This window comes from Microtus oregoni, unplaced genomic scaffold (genome assembly GCF_018167655.1).
Source record: "Microtus oregoni isolate MIOR12 unplaced genomic scaffold, Mior012 000003F_ref0000135, whole genome shotgun sequence".
Lineage (NCBI taxonomy): Eukaryota > Metazoa > Chordata > Mammalia > Rodentia > Cricetidae > Microtus > Microtus oregoni.
The window spans coordinates 24,728,973-24,748,463 of record NW_024543062.1 but is presented as its reverse complement, the minus strand read 5'-3'; the positions used below and the strand labels follow the sequence as shown (position 1 = coordinate 24,748,463).

Below are 19,491 nucleotides of genomic sequence, written 5' to 3'. Positions count from 1 at the left end.
GTCTGTGTGTACGTCTGCAGGCCAGAAGAGGGCACCAGACCTCATTACAGATGGTTGTGAGCCACCATGTGGTTGCCGGGAATTGAACTCAGAACCTTTGGAAGAGCAGGCAATGCTCTTAACCACTGAGCCATCTCTCCAGCCCCTCACCCATACTTTAAAAATAAAATAAACCACAATCCTATCTTCAGGGAAGTGTGGAGACCAGTCATGGTGGCCAAGTCTGTAATCCTAGTACTAGGGATGCTGAAGGAGGAAGAGGAGGAGTTTTGGGGCTAGCCTACACCATTCTTGTCCCCAAAATAAATCACAAATAGTAGTAAACATATAAAACTAGGTCAGCCTTACATACAACTATCAGCACAGGCATGTCAGCCTTACACATGAACATGAAGCTCATCGAGAACACAGGGAAATCCAACCATCTCAGCTCACTCAACACAGCCCAGGGCTTTTGCTCAAAAGGAACTAAATTTGGGGATGCAGAGATGGCTCAGCGGTTAAGAGCATTGCCTGTTCTTCCAAAGGTCCTGAGTTCAATTCCCAGCAACCACATGGTGGCTCACAACCATCTGTAATGAGGTCTGGTGCCCTCTCCTGGCCTGCAGGGATGCACACAGACAGAACATTGTATACCTAATAAATAAAAATAAATAAATATTTAAAAAAAAAAAAGGAACTAAATTTGTAACAGATTATTTTGGGGAAAATATTAACTTCATCTTTGAACTCATACAAACCTTTCTTTCATTTATTTTTTGGTTTTTAGAGACAGGGTTTCTCTGGGCAGCAGCTCTGGCTGTCCTGGAACTCACTCTGTAGACCAGGCTGGCCTTGAGCTCACAGAGACCCTCCTGCCTCTGCTTCCTGATTGTTGGGGTTAAAGGGGTGCATCAGCACCGCCCAGCTACAAACTCTTCTTTAAAACTAAATACACAGAGCACAGGTTGAAGGAAATGATCAGTCCAGACTGGGCACTTCCTCCCAGCCACCGATCCCTGTCTCTCTCCGCCCGGCACCAGTTTCCTCTCATGCGGTGCTTGCTCCTCCCTGGTCTGCCACTCTGGCCACAACAGCCTTCCATAGGCCATGTCTTATCGTGGGGCCTCTGCAGCTAAAGCAGATCCATGGGGCAGTTTTTGGAGTTGTCTTTCCCACCTCTCTGGCTAGTCAGTGCTTTGTTTTTTTTTTAAATTATATTCATTGGCGTTTGAGGGAATGGGGTCCACTGGAACTTGAGTTTCAGACAATTATGAGCTGCCACGTGGGTGCTGGGAATTGAACCCGGGTCCTCTGGAAGACCAACCAGTTCTTAACTGCTGAGCCATTTCTCTGGCCTTAGTCAGTGCTTATTAACTATTCATCTTCAAATGCCACTTTTCTAAGAAGTATTTGCTGAGCCCTCACTGGGCCGTGTGTCCTTACTGTGGGCATGAGTGTGAGTTGCATTTATCACAAGCACACCTGACACGTGCATGTGAGTATCTGATTAATACACATCTCATTAACAAGGATAAGGAGGGAGGGGCCTTTTCTTCTATATCCACAAACACTAGGCCACAGCATGGTACACAGTAAATATTTGCTGAATGACTAAATATATAAATGTTCCTGTTACGTAGGGGACACATGTATCCCCCCTCAAACTCTGTAAATCCAGTTCCCTAGGCTCTGGGTCCAGCAAACTCACCGTTCTCTTATCTGCACATGTACTCGCCAGAAAACCCAGCAGGAGGCCAAAGAGAGTGGGCAGGATCTCGCGCAGCGTGCGGGGGGTGTTGGAAACGACAATCTTCCACACATGCAGTGACGCCTGCCTCACCACCAGCTGGGTGTCTGAGCGGCCCATGTAGAGCCCTGCCAGGACCCGGTTCCGCCGATCAACCCCCAGGGCAGTGATGATTGCCTGTAACACAGGGTGGTGAGGCCTCCAGAGCACGGCATCAGGTCATTGCTCCCATAAGCACAGGAAGGAACCCAATGCCAGGCCTTCTCACCTTGTTAGACTGAGCAGTTCCAAAGTTATCATCCTCTGAGGCTGTCTCTGTGGTCATTTTCCCAGTGACCCCGGAGATGTGAAACAGGAGGTCCCCAAGGAGTTGAACAGAGCTGAACCTGAAGTCAAGAGCAGACTCATACAACAGATTCAAGGGACAGTGTTAGGGTCTGACCCAGTACTATACAGACTTAAGACTGCCAGGAAAGGTACTCAAAACATCCACGGTGGGTATCTCAGAATGGGACCGGAAGATAAGCTTCACCTGCTCACACTACCTCATGCATTTCCCAAGTTTTCTACTAGTAAGCAAGGTACTTCAGTCATGAAGAAGGGCTGGTGTCACCATGACACAGCCCTTGCCCAACATGTAGGATATCTTGGGTTCAACCCCCTGGACCATAAGGCAAAAAGAATAAACTTATTTTTCAAGTATGTATAGAGAGAGGCTTGAGAGATGGCTCTGCAATTAAAAGAGCACTGACTCTTACAGAGGACCCAGGTTCAATTCCCAGTACCCACACGGTGGTTTACAACCATCTGTAATTCTCTCGTTTCAGGGGGTCCAATGTCCTCTTCTGCTCTCTTTGACACCAGGCACACACACGTGGCAGAGACATACACACAGGTAAAATACTCATGCAAATAAAGAGCATGTGAGACACAGGCATGATGACACATATCTACAGCCCTACAACTTCAGGGGTGGAAGAAGGAGGATTGGGTCTGTGGCTAGCTTGGGGGTCCACAGTGAGTTCAAGACTGCCCTAAGCTAAGCCGGGTGGTGGTGGCGCATGCCTTTAATCCCAACACTTGGGAGGCAGAGGCAGGCGGATCTCTGTGAGTTCGAGACCAGCCTGGTCTACAAGAGCTAGTTCCAGGACAGGCTCCAAAACCACAGAGAAACCCTGTCTCGAAAAACAAAACAAAACAAAACAAAACAAAACAAAAAAAAGACTGCCCTAAGCTATATACTATCTCAACAAAACAAATCAAACCCAACTAAAGTCTTCTGTATGCATAGTCTCTATTCTTAAATCAACTCCAATTTCTTGGACAATAAACAAAGCTTCAGTTGGGCGATACAGCTCAGCAGTGGAGCACTTGCTGGAATGTGAGACCCTGGGCTCCATGCCCAGTACTGCCAAAGCCAAAGGCGGAAACATACTATAGCCATCGTGGACATGGATGTGATGCCCACTTTGCTGGCTGTAGCCACAATTTAGCAACCCTCTGTATAGCACTTTGAGCACTTTACTAAATGCAGTTTTTGAATAAATTCCAGAAGTAGAATTTTAAAATAAAAGATACTCTCAATTAAAAATCTCAGTAGATGAGAAGCCAGGGACAATGGCATGGGGTTTTGATCCTACTTCATGTACTAGCTTTGTGGGAGCCTAGCCAGTTTGGATGTTCACCTTCCTAGACATGGACGGAGGGGGGCGGACCTAGGACTTTCCACAGGCAGGGAACCCTGACTGCTCTTTGAACTGGAGAGGGAGAGGGAGAGGAGTTTGGGGGGAAGGGGAGAAGGGTGGGAGGAGGGGGAGGGAAATGGGAGGTTGGGAGGAGGCGGATACTTTTTGTTTCCTTTTCTCAATAAAAAAAAATTAATAAAAAAAAATCTCAGTAGAAACTATATAGTTAATACGGAGAATGTTCTATTGCTGTTATTTTGTTTTTTGTATTTTTGAGATAGGGATTTTCTGTGTATCCCTGGCCGTCCCGGACCTTGCTCTATAGACCAGACTGGCCTCAAACTCACATTCGCCTGCCTCTGCCTCCTGAGTGCTGGGATTAAAGGTGTGCACCACCACCTGGAACAGGATAATATTTTCAAAGCAACCCAGAATAAAGACTGCTACAAAGTTGGGCATGGTGGTGGAAACCTGCAATCCAGCACCAGACAGGCAGGAGGACTCCAAAACTGAGGCTGGTCTGGCTACAGTGAGTTCTAAGTCAATCAGGGAGACTTTGTCTCAAAAATCAGGACAAGGAGCCAGAGATATCTCAATTGGTGAAATACTGGCATGAGGGCATAGGTTTAATCCCTTGTGCCCATGCAAGAATCCAAGCAGATCCCTGGGCTGGCAGCCTAGCCTCATCAGCAAGCCCCAGGTTCCAGTGAGAGATTCCCTCCCAAAAACCAAAGTGGGTGGTTCTTTGGTTCTTGAAGAATGAAACCCAAGGATGACCTCTGACTGACTCACTCTCTCTCTCTCTCTCTCTCTCTCTCTCTCTCTCTCTCACACACACACACACACACACTCTCTCTCTCTCTCTCTCTCTCTCTCACACACACACACACACACACACACACACGAAGGAGGAACCAACTCTGCTACAGGAAAACAAGAGTGATAAATTGTCTAAAAGCAAAGGTGTAGAGAAAGTTAAGAGTTCTCAACAACATGAACTTCTCAACTGGTGTTTCTGAGAATCAGAGCTGGAGCCACTGGGCCTTTTGGTCCCACTTCTTACCGTATTCTCCAGAGGTCATCAAAGAGGCCTTGCTCCAGCTGTGGCAGTAGCAAGGCAATGGCTGTCTCAGCATACATGGAGATGACGCGTTGTCCTGCACGTAGGGCAGTGTCACGAACAAACTCATTCTCATCAGCCAGAGCCTAGACATGCAGAGAGCAATCAGCCAGGACTGCCTCTTCTGGGCACCCAGACCCAAAGGAAATTGGGCTTTCTGAGGAGCAGGATGGCCCCAAGCTAGCTCAGGAGAGCAGTAGCATCCTCCTCATTTCCTCCCTCCTCGGCAGCGTCACTGGTACCTACTTTGAGGATACAAGGGATGATGGGTCCCACATAAGGAGTAAACTTGTCCCCAAAGGTGATGGGCAAGTAGTTGAACATCATAATGTAGCCATCTCGGACATGGGGTGCGATGTCCACTTTGCTGGCTGTAGCCACAATTTCTGGCATCAATTTCTCCAACTTCTCTACTCCTAAGCCAGCCATTACCTCAGCCAACCCTGAAAGACAAGAAAGAAATCAACTCACTAGACTGGAAGCCTGTTAAGATATCCCTGACGGTCCCTGGGCATGCTTTGGTCTCACCTTGGGCAGCGCCAGAACGATCTACAGAGCTCTGCTCATATGTCAGCGTCTCCATCAGCCACGGTAGCAAGTCCTCAAAGCACGACTCCCCCATGCCCTTCACCATGGCCCCAAGAGCCTTTGCAGATACTGTGCGCACCTGTCATGTAAGCAAGAACAGAGGTGGTGAGGAGATGCAGCTCAGGGAGGCCCACACAGAAGTAGGGAAGACCCTGGTCTTCCCCTGCTCCGAAAGGCACACACATGGTCTGGTGGGAATTTCTAGACACTGGGCTACACCCAGACTCACCTCAGGGACAGGGTCCAAGAGTGAGGCTTTCAGGCCAGGTGTCACACTGGGCAGGTAAGGAGCCAAGTCCTATAACAACATAAGATGCGATTCAGGCAGAGACCCAATTCCTGTCTTCTCCAGGCCCTGTTCTGCCGTGGACCCTGACGCTGCCCTGCTGCTGACAAAGAGCAAGAGGAGGACCTCACAGCTCACAAAATGTCTGGGTAACTGTGCAGTCCACCTCTTCTGATTGGTTCCTTGCCGGAACTAGCTGCCCAGGGCAACAGACAACGGTCACCCCACCCTGCTTAGCAGGTCAGTGCAGCAGGAGCTCTCCATCTCTTTCTTGGGGCCACTGCCGCCCTGGCCCTGTAATCCTCAAAAAAGTATCTCTAGCACTTTGCTGACAGAATTTCATTTCATATTTCCTTTTTTATCTTAAAATGTTTGTTTGTCTTCTTTTGTAGCATTCAGATTTAGGGAATAATCTTCAAAACAGAAAATGTCGGGGCTGGAAAGATGACTCAGTGGTTAAGAGCACTGACTGTTCTTCCAGAGGACCTGGGTTCAAGTCCTAGCACGCACATGGCAGCTCACAACTGTCTGTAACTCCAAGATCTGACATCCTCACACAGACATACATGTAGCAACATACCAACACAAATAAAATAAAAATTAATTATAAGAAAAAACTACCCTAACAGAAAATGTCTTATGGTGCCAGCAAGGTGGCTCAATGGGTAAAGGCGCCTGCTGCCAAGACTGAGAACATGAGTTTGATCCCCAGGACCCACATGGTAGAAAGAGAAAACCAACGCCTTCAAACTGTTCTTTGACTTCCATATTTGCATGGAAGTGCATGTACACACACACACACCATATTAAAATGCAACTTAAAAGCTAAAAAATAAAAATTAATTAAAAAAATTAAAAATACAAAATTTTAAAAAAGCTAAAAAATAAAACTGCAAGGCATGATGGCATACGCTTTTACTCTTTGGCACTTCAGTGGCAGAGGCAGACCCTGTGTTGAGAGAGTGAGCGAGAGGACCATATACTGTTCTTATCTACTTACTTACTTACTTACTTATTTATTTATTTATTTATTTGGGACAGGGTCTCACTATGTAGCTGTGGCTGGCCTGGAACTTACTCTGTAGACCAAGCTGGCCTTGAACTCCCAGAGCCCTGGGATTAAAGGTGTATGCCACTATGTCTGGCTTGCAATAGCTCTTAAAATAGGAAAAAACCAAAACCAGCTCCCCTCCATCAGGAGATAGTACTACACGACAAGTAGTTTATGTAAATTATGGCACATAAACTTGTTGGGATATTATATACTACTAAATTATTATTATGGAGGAAACTTATTGTAACTTAAGAAATGATATTCAGGAATGCCATGTTCTGTCTGTCTCTGTCTGTCTCTCTCTCTCTCCCCCGATCCTGCTATGTAGCTCTGGCTGGCCTAGATTTGTCATGTAGACCAGGCTAGTCTTGAACTTCTGGCAATTTTCAAGCCTCCGACTCCTGAGTGCTGGCTGTAAAAGCACGTGCCATCACATTTGCAGTAACGTGGCAACATCAACATGCTCTCGTGTTAAAGGAGACCTGTGGCATCTTGTTGCTCTGGTTCTGATTTCCTTCCATGTCATGCACACCAGGCAGACCTCTGTGAGTTCGAGGCCAACCTGGTCTACAGAGAGTGTGCCAGGACAGCCAGGGCTTCACAGAGAAACTCTGTCTTCAAAAACAAACAAACAAAAAAGAAGTATTTTATGTGTGTGGATGCTTTCCCTGCATGTACACCTGTGCATCACAGTCTCAGAGGACTGACCTCCCTGGAACTAGAGTTAGATGTTTGTGAACCACCATGTGGGTACTAGGGATCAAGTCCAGGTCAGGCCTCTTAACTGCTAAGTCAGTGGTTCTCAATCTTCCTAACGCTGCAACACTTTAATACAGTTCCTAATGTTGTGGTGACCCCCGACCATAACATTATTTTGTAGCTACTCCATGACTGTAATCATGCTACCTTTATGAATCATAATGTAAATATCTGATTTGTGACCCCTGCGAAAGTGTTGGTCATTCAAACCTTCCACCCACAAAAGGGTCACGATCCACAGGTTGAGAACCACTTGTGCTAAGCCATTTCTTCAGCCCCTGGGATTTTTTTAATCCTTGCCTCAGTTTCCTGAGTGCAGAGATTACAAGTACACATTACACATACAGTTTTAAGGTTTTTAATTTCCTAAATGGTCTGAAACAGAAATAACTCCACTTAGCTGTGTAGTGGTGGTGCACGCCTTTAATCCCAGCACTCGAGAGGCAAAGCAAGAGAATCTCTGTGAGTTTGGGACCAGCCTGGGATACACAGAGAATACCTGTTCTGAATACCCCTCACCCCACACCTAAAAAAAAGAACTCCACTTTAACTTCTTTTTAGTATCAAGGCACAGCTGTGGTGGATGGCAAAATCACAAATACAAACTCCCCAACTACACTTAATTCTTCTTAGAGGCTGTAGAAGCACATACTCCCAATCAGGGAACACTCCAATGAAGGAAAATTCCAGTTGCCTGGTGAACTCTCCTGAAAGGTACGAGGGAAAGGCAGCCTGTCTTCCACCCAGTCTGTAGCAGAGGTCATGGAGACAGACCTTGGCCAAGGACACACTTAAGTCCTTGAACTATTGCACTCTGGGAGATTCCCAGATTTCCACCTCCCACCCTAAATGGCCCAGGGTTTCCTGCAAACATAAGCAGAGACAATGCCCACATCCTTCCATATGTGCTGTAGACTGGGACTTCATACCCTAAGCCAGCTGGGCTACTACCTTCTGGTCTGTCAGGGAGTACATGTTGCCAATAATTTGTGCTGCCATCTTCCGCGTGTCTGTGGAACGGTCCTGAAAGGCTCTCTGGACAATAGGCATGATGAGCGCCAAGGACGGGGCATCAATGAAGTGAACAAACTTGGTGTCCAGCAGGGTCTGCAGGCATTTCTGAGTCTTCCTTGATGGATCCGTCAGGGCGTCCAGCAGGACCGGGGCAATGGCTGCATGTCACAGAGGAGAATACTAATCTGTACAAGTCTGGCAAGCGGCAGAGCCTTAGGGAGAGAAAGAAGACTGGGTGCCTCAGCTGGGAAGGAACTCCTACTCCCTAAGTGTGGTGCTGGCCCTCTACACCGCAACCGTGACTGGACATAACATCATGGACTAGTTTCAAGAAATGAGCTGCAGCCAGTGCCTAGCATGTGCATATATCCACACAGACACAAGCATTAAACATAATACAAAGAAATCTGGAAGATGAACAGGCATGTGGCACACACCTGTCATCCTAGTACTTATGGGCTAGAGGTAGGAGATTGTTAAGTTTGAAGCCAGCCTGGGCTACATAGTAAGACCTTGTCACAAAACAAAACGAAGCCAACACAGCTTTGTGGTATACTGTTCATCTGGCACGGCCAAGGCCCTAGGTTCCATTCCCAAAACACAAATATACTCGGTCACAAATCGTTTCATTTTCTAATGAAAACATACATGTCTAATAATTTCATGGCTGAACTACATGTACCAGGCACCAGTACTCAGAGTTTAAGCTTAAAATGATGCAAGTGACGTGTCAGTCAGTGTGGATGGCTGGGCTTTGTTGCCAGCATTCAGTCTCTTCCCAGCCCTCAGAAAGAAACACACCGTGGGCTGGGATGTTGCTCAGTTGGTAGAATCCATGCTTAGCATGCACAAAACCCTGGAATCAGTGCACACATACCTATAATCCTGGGACTTGGGAGGTAGAAGCAGGAGGATCAGAAGTTCAAAATCATCCAACAATGTTAGTCTGCACACATAGGCCAGCCTATGCCAGAGACCAAAAATTACACCAAAAGATACATCTGGGCCAGTGAGGGGGCTCTGTCAGTATAGGCACTTGCCACCAAGCCTGAACTAAGTTTAATACTCAGGATGCGCATGATGGAACTATGGAGGGAACTGATTCTCATTAACTGTCTGCTGACTTGCACACATATGCCACTGTACACTTGTGCCTACATACAATCATACATACATACATACATACAACACAAAAATATTACTAATTCCTTTAATTAAAAAATAGAAAACATGGCTAATTCTTTTGCCTGATGGAATGAGAAGAGAGTTCCAAAAACCAGGGCTCCAGACGGTGCTGATGAGCTGCAAGCTGCCTCCCAGCTCAGTCAAGTGCACAGGATTTCACAGAGCTGGGCATCTCCTGAGTCAATGACTTGATGTCCCTAGCTATGAAGCCAATGACAGGTGCTCCAGACCAGTGGGAGAACAAACTGTTTCCAAATTCCCTTCAATTGTTTAGTCTAAGGAAAGGGCTTCCCAGCAAAAAAGGTATTTCACCACAGACATATTTGTCCTCAGAGAGCAACAGTCTTAGCCGACACTCCCCAGAACATCCTAGAGAAGGTAGCAGGTGAAGTCAGGTAAGTGCCCCATGGGAAAAGCATACCCAGGATCTCTGGATTCCTGATGACAGAGCCGATCTGCCTGAGTGCTTGCTGTCCAGCCTTCTGCACTTTGACGTGGGAGTCTGTCAGCACCTCTGTGAGCTTGGGCACAATGTTGGGTAGGCAGGATGACAGCTGCTTAGGAGCACAATACGCCATTGCCCCAAGTAGCTCTACAGACCCTGTAGACAGAGGACACAAGTCAGCACTGGTCAGCAAGACACCTGCTGGCTAGAGTGGGAAGGGATACCCAGCTTGCTTCTCTGCAGACTCTTCAGGCCCTGGAAAGAGGCCTGCGGCACTGTGGGATTCCAGGTGACGAGCAGTAGCACAGGGTAAAGAGACAATACCAGAATGGGTGTCCTGGTTAATGTACTGTCAACTTGATACAAATTTAGAGTCATTTGGTAAGAGGGAATCTCAATTGAGAAAATGGCTCATAAAATTTGCCCACAGGCAAGTCTTAGTACATTTTTTTAATTGGTGATTGACATGGGGAGCTCAGATCACTGTGAGTGGTACCATGCCTAGGCAGGTTGGTTTTGATTCTATAAGAAAGCAGGCTGAACATGTCATGGTGGCAAGGCAGTAAGCAGTTCTCCTCTATGGCCTCTGCATCAGCTCCTGCCCTGACTTCCCTTAGTGATGGACTATAATTTCAAATCTCTTTTGGCCATGGTGTTTATCACAGCAGTAGAGATCTAGCTGGGAGAGCAGGGAGGCCTAGTTCAGCCCTGTGGGTGTTCTCTGCCTCAGTTTCCTCATCTCACGTCTGTGCTGTTTTAAACTTTAAGACAGCAAAATCTGAAGGAACAGAAAGGAGGCCCCAGGCCCTGACCCTCCCAACCAGAATGGCTCTAGACTATTTGCTTTAGAAGGTTCTAGACCACAGCTTTCAAGCTCAGGATTTCCTCAGAGCTGACCAAGCTACTCTGCCATGCCCACAGACAGTGGCTGTGAGGCCCTGCGGCCCTGCTGGAGGTGACTGTCAGAGCAGAAAGCTGACACAGAAACGGCGGTCTCACCGGCTTTGGTCCGCCAGGATTCCTCCTCCAGGGCAGCTAACAAGGACGGGAGCACCAACTTCACACCATGAGCACTCAGGTTGCTCATCACAGCTTTGGCACAATCATCTGCAGCCTCAAGGGAGGAGAGAAGAAGACATTCAGGGGCCTCCTCACCTAGGCAAGCCTCAAGCCTGACACTAGCCCTGTGTCCCTACACTGATCAAGGCTGTGTAGGGCCCAGGTCCAGAGGAACAGTCAAAACACAGCTCAAAAAGCTTCAGTACTTGGGCTGGACAGATGGCTCAGCAGTTAAGAGCAACTTGCTTGGTAATGGCACACACCTTCAATCTCAGGACTTGGGAGGTTGAGACAGCTAGATCTGAGTTCAAGGCCAGCATAGTTTACAAAGTAAATTCCAGAACAGCTAAGGCTAACAGAGAAAACATATCTTAACAAAAAAAAAAAAAAAAGGAGCAACTTGTTTGGCAGTCTGAGGATTGCCCTTTTCTAGTTCCCAGGATGCACATCTGTCCACGTGAGCATGGACAAATACATAATACACATGCACACACAAATAAAATCTTCAATGTGTAAGGGAACCTAAGAGAAATCCATAGGAGTAACCAGAGTCTCAGGTACGAGCTGAAAGGCCTCTGGCAGTGGGGGCTGGAACCCACCTTAGACACCTGCCTGACAAAGCCTGCCTGGGAGCAGTTCTCACTCCTGCCTCTGGACTTACCTCACGTACATACTGGTTCCCATCCCCAAAACACAGCAGCAGATGGGGCAACACATGGACCACATAGGGCTCGAAGAGCTTTCCCAGCATGGTGCAGAGCATCTCAAAGGCAAACAGAGCTCCTGGGGGAAGAGGACGGCAGACAGTGCTGGGAATACAAGGGCCAGCACCCACCTGGTACCTCGTCGGGCTACGGTGCCTATGGGAGCAGCAGTCTGTCTCAGTACTCAGGGCAGGGATGTGGCAGAGTGTGGCACACTTTCGGCTCTATTAGCAGTTAGAAAGTAGGTAGGGAGACAAGCCTATACTCCTACCATTCTGGAGCCTGAGGCAAGAGGACCACTAAGTTGTAGGCTATGCTTGGCAATTTAAGGAATATAAGGAAACCCTGGAATACTAAAACAAGAAGGGCTGGCATGTAGTTCAGCAGTACAGCAGCCTGCCTAGCATGAGTGAGGCCTCGAGTTCAGCCCCCAACAGTGCAAGAAAGAATAAGGGGGAAAGTGCAGGCCAACCCCACCAGACACAGGGCTGGATGGGTCATACGGTCCCTCCTCCCTTCCTCTGAAGCATGGGCACCAACTTCCTGTGCTGTCAGCATTGAGCTCAGGGACACCCACCCTCTCGCCTTCGGAAATTCTTCTTATCCTGAATGGCATCGGTCAGTGCAGCCATCATCTCCTGCTGCTTCAGGGAGAGGATGCCCAGGCCTTTCACCAGGCCTGCCAGCCCATATGCAGCTCCTTTACGCTCTGCATACTTGTCTGACTCCAGCAGCTGCTGCATGAGCCGCTGAATCATTCCCCCAGCATCTTCCTTGACGGCGGGTACAAGAGGTGGCAAGCAGCTGGCAACAGACTCCTGGACCTGTGGGAGGGGCCATCTCATTAGGGCAAGCAGCTCAGTGACAGTTGTTCCTGGTGGCCCACACAGTAGCCCTGTCTCACACCCAATCTGAGCCACCGCTTCACGTGTCAAAGCATCAAAGAAGCAGTGTTTCTTTCCTATCTACTCATGACGGCACATGCTCCACAGGGTACACGCTGCAGTCAGTGACAAGAGCAGCAACAGCACAGTGCTGTTTCTAGTCTAAACCACTGCGTCTTCACTGTGCTTCACAACCCACATGGGGCTGCACTGTAAATCCATTAGGAAACAGTACAAATTTCTGAATGTATAATGGCCAAAAATTAATTCAAAATCAAACACATAAGACTCTGAGGTGCTCCCGGCAATGCTCGTGCTTGTCACCTCTGGTGACGTCACTGTTGGTTCCGAACACACAACTGCACTGTCCTCCAAGCGCTGTCACACCACCCAATAGCAGTGACCCCTGCGGCAGCACCTCGGCTCCCACCGAGACCACTGTGGGTCGGGAACAGCAGCGGTGTTCTGCTCTCAGAGACACATCAAGGCTCCACTGCAGAAAACAGAGACTAGCAGTGTTTCCCTCTCATTCCTCTCAATGTGTAAGTATCAAACTGTTGTAGGTGTGGCCCACATTGTGTTAGAAGGCTACAGTTGTTAAAACTGTTGTGAGTTAGCTGGGAGTGGTGGCGCACACCTTTAATCCCAGCACTCAGGAGGCAAAACATGTAGATCTCTGTGAGTTCAAGACCAGCTTGGTCTACAAAGTAAGTTTTGGCCAGCCTAGGCTATACAATGAGACCCTGCCTTCATAAACAAACACATCAATAAAATAAAAATTGACTGAGTTGATGACCCAAGTTTTTTTTAAAAATATTTATTTATTTATTTGTTATGTATACAATATTCTATCTGTGTGTATGGCTGCAGGCCAGAAGAGAGCACCAGACCTTATTACAGATGGCTGTGAGCCACCATGTGGTTGCTGGGAATTGAACTCAGGACCTTTGGAAGAGCAGGCAATGCTCTTAACCGCTGAGCCATCTCTCCAGCCCCCCAAGTTTTTGTTTTTTTTTTAAATTATTCTATGAATTTTGGCTTGCTATTAAAACAGAATTTCCAACAATTTCTGAAATGCCTTAAATATACATCTAAAAGGGAAAGGCCAGGGAAAAGGCTCAGTCAAGTAGACCAGCTTTGCCACCAGTCATAATGACCTGAGTTCCATCCTGGGGACTCACAAGGAGAGAGAACCTATTCCTGCAAGTTGTCCTCTGACTTTCACACTCACAGAGAAATGTCCATTCTTCCAACGAAATTAAAAAGTAAAATGTTATATGTACCTGCCACTTTGCACCATATATTTATGCAGAGTGACAATCTCAGCACTGATTATAAAACAAAAATTATCTCAAACTAAAGTTCTAGATCCTAAGTGGTACCAAATATATATGTAAAACTTATTTATATAAAAACAAGAATATCCTTATTAGTACAAAATCTGTTCTCATCTGTAGTACATGATAAAAATCATGGTATATCAAAGAAATGTTTTGAAAATGCTATGGTTTATGCCAGGTGGTAGTGGCACATGCCTTTAATCCCAGCACTCGGGAGGCAGAGGCAGGCGAATCTCTGTGAGTGCGAGGCCAGCCTGGTCTATAGAGCTAGTTCCAGGACAGGCTCCAAAGCTACAGAGAAACCCTATCTCGAAAAAACAAAAACAAGGGAAAATATTATGGTTTATCACCACTGACATTCGATTTGCATATCTATTTTACATACATAAATACTCAGCCTTGAGTAAAAATGCCTGTGATTAAAAAGGGGTTGTGGAGGCAGAGGCAGGTGAATCTCTGTGAGTTCAAGGCCAGCCTGGTCTACAAGAGCTAGTTCCAGGACAGGCAACAAAGCTACACAAAGAAACCCTGTCTTGAAAAACAGAAAAACAGAGCTGGAGAGATGGCTCAGTGATTAAGAGCAATGCCTGCTCTTCCAAAGGTCCAAAGGTCCTGAGTTCAATTTCCGGCAACCACATGGTGGCTCACAACCAACTGTCTGGTCTGGTGCCCTCTTCTGGCCTGCAGGCATACACACAGACAGAATATTATATACAAAATAAATAAATAGATATTTAAAAGAAAAACAGAAAAGCAAAGGGGCTTGTAAAGCTGGTGGTGCACGCCTTTGATCCTAGCACTCAGGAGGAAGAGGCAGGCAGTGAGTTCTAGGTCTAGACCAGGCTGACCTCAGACTCACAAGAGATCTGCCTGCCTCTGTCTCTAGGGTGTTGGAATTATCTTTGTGTCATCTTTGTTTTTAATCAGTGCCCAGATTTACTCACAAACGCATGCAAGCAAACACACACACACATGCAAACACACACACACACACACACACACACACACTCTAAAAACCAAACCTCTAGCAAATGAGTAAGAAAAACTGAAATACCTAGGTTCTCCCTGGAGAAAAAACGGCTACTTTCTCACCTACTGGCATCCTACAGCCTGTCCACCATGGATTCCCATTCCCCAGTGATCCACAGGCTACCAAAATGGAGGTACCTGCTGAGACGGTGTTGAGAGGGCAGCAATGAGCTTGGCAACAATGGGTTTTACTTTGGGGTCACTCTTGTCCAGGTGCTTGGCCAAAGAACCCATCAGGACCACCACACTCTGCCGCACGGCGTCATAGCTGGCATCATTGGGTGCATCCTTCAAGAACTCCTCAAACACTGGCAGCAATGAGTTGACATTCTCCTGAAACGGCCAGATCCCGGAGCCACGGGTCAGCTACAGGCTGCATCAAAGGGACAGGCTAGGTCTGCAGCGCTGGCAATGCTGGCTAGTTCTCCAGCAGGCCTACAGCAGACCCCTAAGGATTGGGGGTCTTTCTGACACAGATAAAGTTTCCCGCTAGGTGCTGGTGCCCTGTCAGGGTTTCAGGCGCTCACTTCTCTTTGTCACTTGCTCAGTCTTACCGCCCCAACTGCTGAGACTGCTCACCTTCCCATGGACATTGAGTGTTGCGAGCGCTGCATCTAACATGCACTTCCGGACATCTGGGTTTCGGTCATTGAGGGCATCAGGGACAAAAAACTGAAAGAGCGGCTTCACCTGAGAGCTATCCAAATACTGTGAGAGCTTATTCAGGGCCAAGGCTAGGCCACACCTAGGAAAGAAATGGGAGCTCATGAGTGGGCAAGGTCAGAGGACAAGAGCAAACAGCTCTGGGGCAGGGGACGCAGCCCACCATGAAGCAACTGCCCAGTGTTCTGTGAAATGGAGAGCAGTTGTTGGTTATCTCCTGCGGGGTGTCCTGAGGCCAGGACCCACTGTGCCTATTTCCCTGATGTGGGAGGAAGTGCACACCCCTCTATCTGTGAGACGTGGTGGAAGAAGAAAGACTTCGGTAAAGGAAACAGATGTGACAGCCCTTGGATAGGAACAAAGGCAAAGTGGAATTACTCCTCAGCTAGAGACAAGAAATTCCTATTCTGAGCTGATGGTCTTGAGTGAAAAATGAAATAAACACGATGGCTCCATACAACACCCCATACTAGCACACAGTCACACCGAGACAGAGAATGTGGGTGTGCTGACTGGTTTTATAGCAACTATACATGGCTAGAGTCACTGGAGAGGAGGGAACCATAATTGAGAAAATGTCTCTCCACAGGATTGTGCTGTAGGCAAGCCTGTAGGGCATTTTCTTTAGGCTTTAAGGGGGGGAGGGGGGGAGGTCCACCTCATTATGAGTGGAGCTGCCCCTGGGCTGGTGGTCCTGGATTCTATAAGAAAGCAGACTGAAAAAGTCATGAGGAGTAAGTCAGTAAGCAGCACCCCTCCATGGCCTCCAGGTTCCTGCCGTTTTAGTGCCTGCTCACTTCCTCTGAGGATGAATAGCAATGTGGAAGAGTAAGCCAAATAAAGCCTTTCCTCCCCAAGTTGCTTTGGCCATGGTGTTTCAGCACAGCAACGATAACCCTGACAAAGTGTGGTCAGTCACTCAGGAAGCTAGCCATATACTGTCTCATGAAAGCCCACTGTGAGTGACAAGTGTCTTCCAATGTCATACTTGCTCCTAGATACCTAGATACCAGCTGTGACTCCAGGGGCCTAGAGAATGAGGTCAACATCTGCTGAGCACACTGCCTGTTGCTAATGGACTAGAACCAGTGATTTTCCAGGTAGGTTCTAGAATCATGTTCCTCACACAGATGGAGAGACAATGTCCAAGGACGCAGAGCTGCACTTACACGGAGAGCCAGCACTGACGCAGGTCTGGCGGCCTGACTCTCCTACCTTGGCATCAGCACACGCTACCCCCTTGTAGTATGCACCCCAGTCCAGCTAGTGCATCTCAGAAAGCTTGGCAACAAGATCAAAGCAGGCCTTTACCTGGCTTCCCACTGGTCTGGGGGGGCCTCTGAGATCACTCGTCCCAAAGCATCCAGTACCGGGGGCGGTCTCTGCAATAGACAAGAGGCTAAAAGCCCTGCAGTGCTCTCCCTTGTCCCAGGGGCAGACAGACCAATGGCCTGGACCCCTGAACCATGACACAAGCTGAGCAGAAGATCACTTGCCCACCTCCCCTGCCCCAGACCACAGCAGCTGTGCAGGTCACTCACGTAGAGCTTCTCCTGGTAGATCTCCATGAGCCTGCCCATAACCTCTGCTGCCTGCCACTGGTACCGTGCCACCGCCTGGGAAAGGGCTTCAGCCCCAGCCTGCCTCACCGCCGCCTCATGGTAGATCACATCATCGATCAGCAAAGAGCAGAGATCTGACTGCAGATCGAGGCCCATGGTTGACCAGAGCCTGCAGCAGACCAAAATTTCAGACTGGTCAAGCAAGGGCCTGAAGTGCGTGCCCAGCAAACCCTGCCAGAAGGACTCTCACCTCTCAGCCAGCTTCCGGATCTCATCGTCCTTGTCAAACTTAACAACCCAGAGTCTCCGCAGCAGGTTCAGGCCGTTCTTTTCATCAGTGTCGGGTGCTGGCAATACAAACTGGAGCTCCATCAGTCCCTGGGAGGAGGAAGGATCAGACTGTGAGACTTGACATCTCAAAGGTGAATGTGTCCCATCTCCTCACTTCTGTCCTAAATACAACCATCAGCTGCACGCGGCTACTAAAGGAAAGTCAACCAGAAGTAAGGCAAGCAGGTAGTCGTAGCGGCCAGACTGCAGTCACTACCACACGGCTACCACAGAGAGCACAGGCAGGAAACATGCCCATCACTCAGACAGGAGTTGGACAAAGCTGGTCTAGAAGGGATGGGAGTCAGCTCAACTGGCGACCTTCTCAGACCCCTCAAATAGTTTACGGGGCTCTCAGGATACAGCTCAGTGGTTCAGAGCACGCATCATACCCCCCAAATCAGCTTTTCTTCTCTTGTGAAATGATGATGTATGAAAAATTAGAAGATGTACACATTAAAAAAAAAAAAAAAAAAAAAAAAGACAGGGCTACTTTACATAGCCCTGGCTGTCCCAGAACTCAGTATGTAGACCAGGTTGGCCTTGAACTCAGAGATCTGCCTGCCTCGGCCCCCAAATGCTGGGATTAAAAGTGTACACTACCATACCCAGTTAAAAAAAAATTTAAATAAAAATTACTAATTTAACTCTGAACATGACTGTCAAGAGCTCAAAAGGTTATTTGTTGAATGAATTAAAAAAATAACATACTGCCATCATTTTCCCACATTTTACCAAGTGCCAGTAGTAGGGAAACTAGCATTTGGGAACCACAATCTAAAAGTCATCCAGAAAAGCTAAAGAGAGGTAGGTAGTTGAATAAATGCCCTAACCCTGTGAGTTAAGTCACAGGATGGTTACTATTAATAGTCAACTTGACAGAATCTAGAATCCCCTGGAAGATGGGCCACTGGGCATGCAAATGGGGAACCATCTTGGCTGTGTTAACTGATGTGGGTAGACTCGCCCACTGTGGGCGGCACCCTTCCCCAGGGAGGGGGATCCTGGACTCTGGAGGACTGGAGGAAGCCAGCTGAGCACAGAGAAGCATGTATTCGCTACTCTCTTTTTCTGACTGCCAATGTAATATAGCCACTGCTTCAAGGGTCTGGTGCCTTCCCTATCACAATGGACTATAACCTAGAACAACGAGCTAAAATAAACCTTGATCAAAAAATAAACCTTGATCCCTGAAACTGCTTCTGTCAGAATATCTTATCAATACGTTAAAGGAAGAGGAAGAAAAAAGACAGGCTCTAAGTGACTGGATGAGGAGTCACAACCCATATTGACAATCTTCCATGGTGAATCAGGAATGGACAGTGCCACATCCTGACAAGCTTAGAAGGATCCTAACCCACCCATGACCTCCTCTCTTTGCCTCCTAGCCCTGTCTGAGGTAAGGGATGTTCATTATGTAGCAAACACTTGTCTAGAGTAACAGGAAAGCAGCACGCACCCGGAGTGCAGTCTCCCGCACACTGGTACACGGAGACCGCAAGGCAGAGAGCAGCACATCCACTTCCTCCTGCTCCGCGAAGGCACAGCCATCCTCCCCACTGCTGCTGGCACACAGGGTGGTCAGTGTGTCTGAGGCTAGAACCTAAGGACAACATTGGTATATTAGTTCAGTTCAGCAACTCATTTACACCAAGGGAACTGGACAGGTGACTTTAGAAAACCCACCCCATGGCACCTCTAGGGCTACAACCCATAGTCAAGCCAGGCCGTAGCAGCCCTACTACACAAGAGGGTCAAGAGAAAACTAGGTCAGCGTCACAAGAAACCACATCACAGGCCAACTGGAAAGCAGATCACCTGTAGGCGAGGGGAGCCTGTTCCGATCACCCACGTCAGCAGGCGCAGCATGGCCACTCGAGGCAGCAACTCTGGGCCATTCTGGGAGAGAACGGGAGAAAAGTTAAGACGATAAAGTCGGGAAGGTCCATATCCATGCCAGGCAGCCAGTCAACTGGTATTCCCTTTCCTACAGGAGGATATTCTAGGTCACAGCAGTGACTCGGCCACTGTAGAAACATCATTAGGTTCATCTAG

The 19,491-nt window shown here is 47.9% G+C and overlaps 1 protein-coding gene across 1 annotated transcript in view; it reads right to left on the bottom strand.

Moving 5' to 3' along the window:
* Gcn1 (GCN1 activator of EIF2AK4) overlaps positions 1-19,491 on the bottom strand; it is a 65,117-nt gene that overhangs the window by 12,870 nt on the left and 32,756 nt on the right. The window contains exons 27-44 of the mRNA XM_041648350.1: positions 19,255-19,335; positions 18,896-19,039; positions 17,357-17,484; positions 17,086-17,275; positions 16,856-16,926; positions 15,461-15,626; positions 15,020-15,214; positions 12,206-12,452; positions 11,586-11,707; positions 10,865-10,979; positions 9,842-10,021; positions 8,173-8,393; positions 5,352-5,420; positions 5,063-5,201; positions 4,781-4,977; positions 4,478-4,620; positions 1,998-2,115; positions 1,691-1,906 (exon numbers count right to left, since the gene is read on the bottom strand). Coding sequence (XP_041504284.1) covers positions 1,691-1,906; positions 1,998-2,115; positions 4,478-4,620; positions 4,781-4,977; positions 5,063-5,201; positions 5,352-5,420; positions 8,173-8,393; positions 9,842-10,021; positions 10,865-10,979; positions 11,586-11,707; positions 12,206-12,452; positions 15,020-15,214; positions 15,461-15,626; positions 16,856-16,926; positions 17,086-17,275; positions 17,357-17,484; positions 18,896-19,039; positions 19,255-19,335 — 2,742 coding nt within the window. The remainder of the gene's footprint in view (positions 1-1,690; positions 1,907-1,997; positions 2,116-4,477; positions 4,621-4,780; positions 4,978-5,062; positions 5,202-5,351; positions 5,421-8,172; positions 8,394-9,841; positions 10,022-10,864; positions 10,980-11,585; positions 11,708-12,205; positions 12,453-15,019; positions 15,215-15,460; positions 15,627-16,855; positions 16,927-17,085; positions 17,276-17,356; positions 17,485-18,895; positions 19,040-19,254; positions 19,336-19,491) is intronic.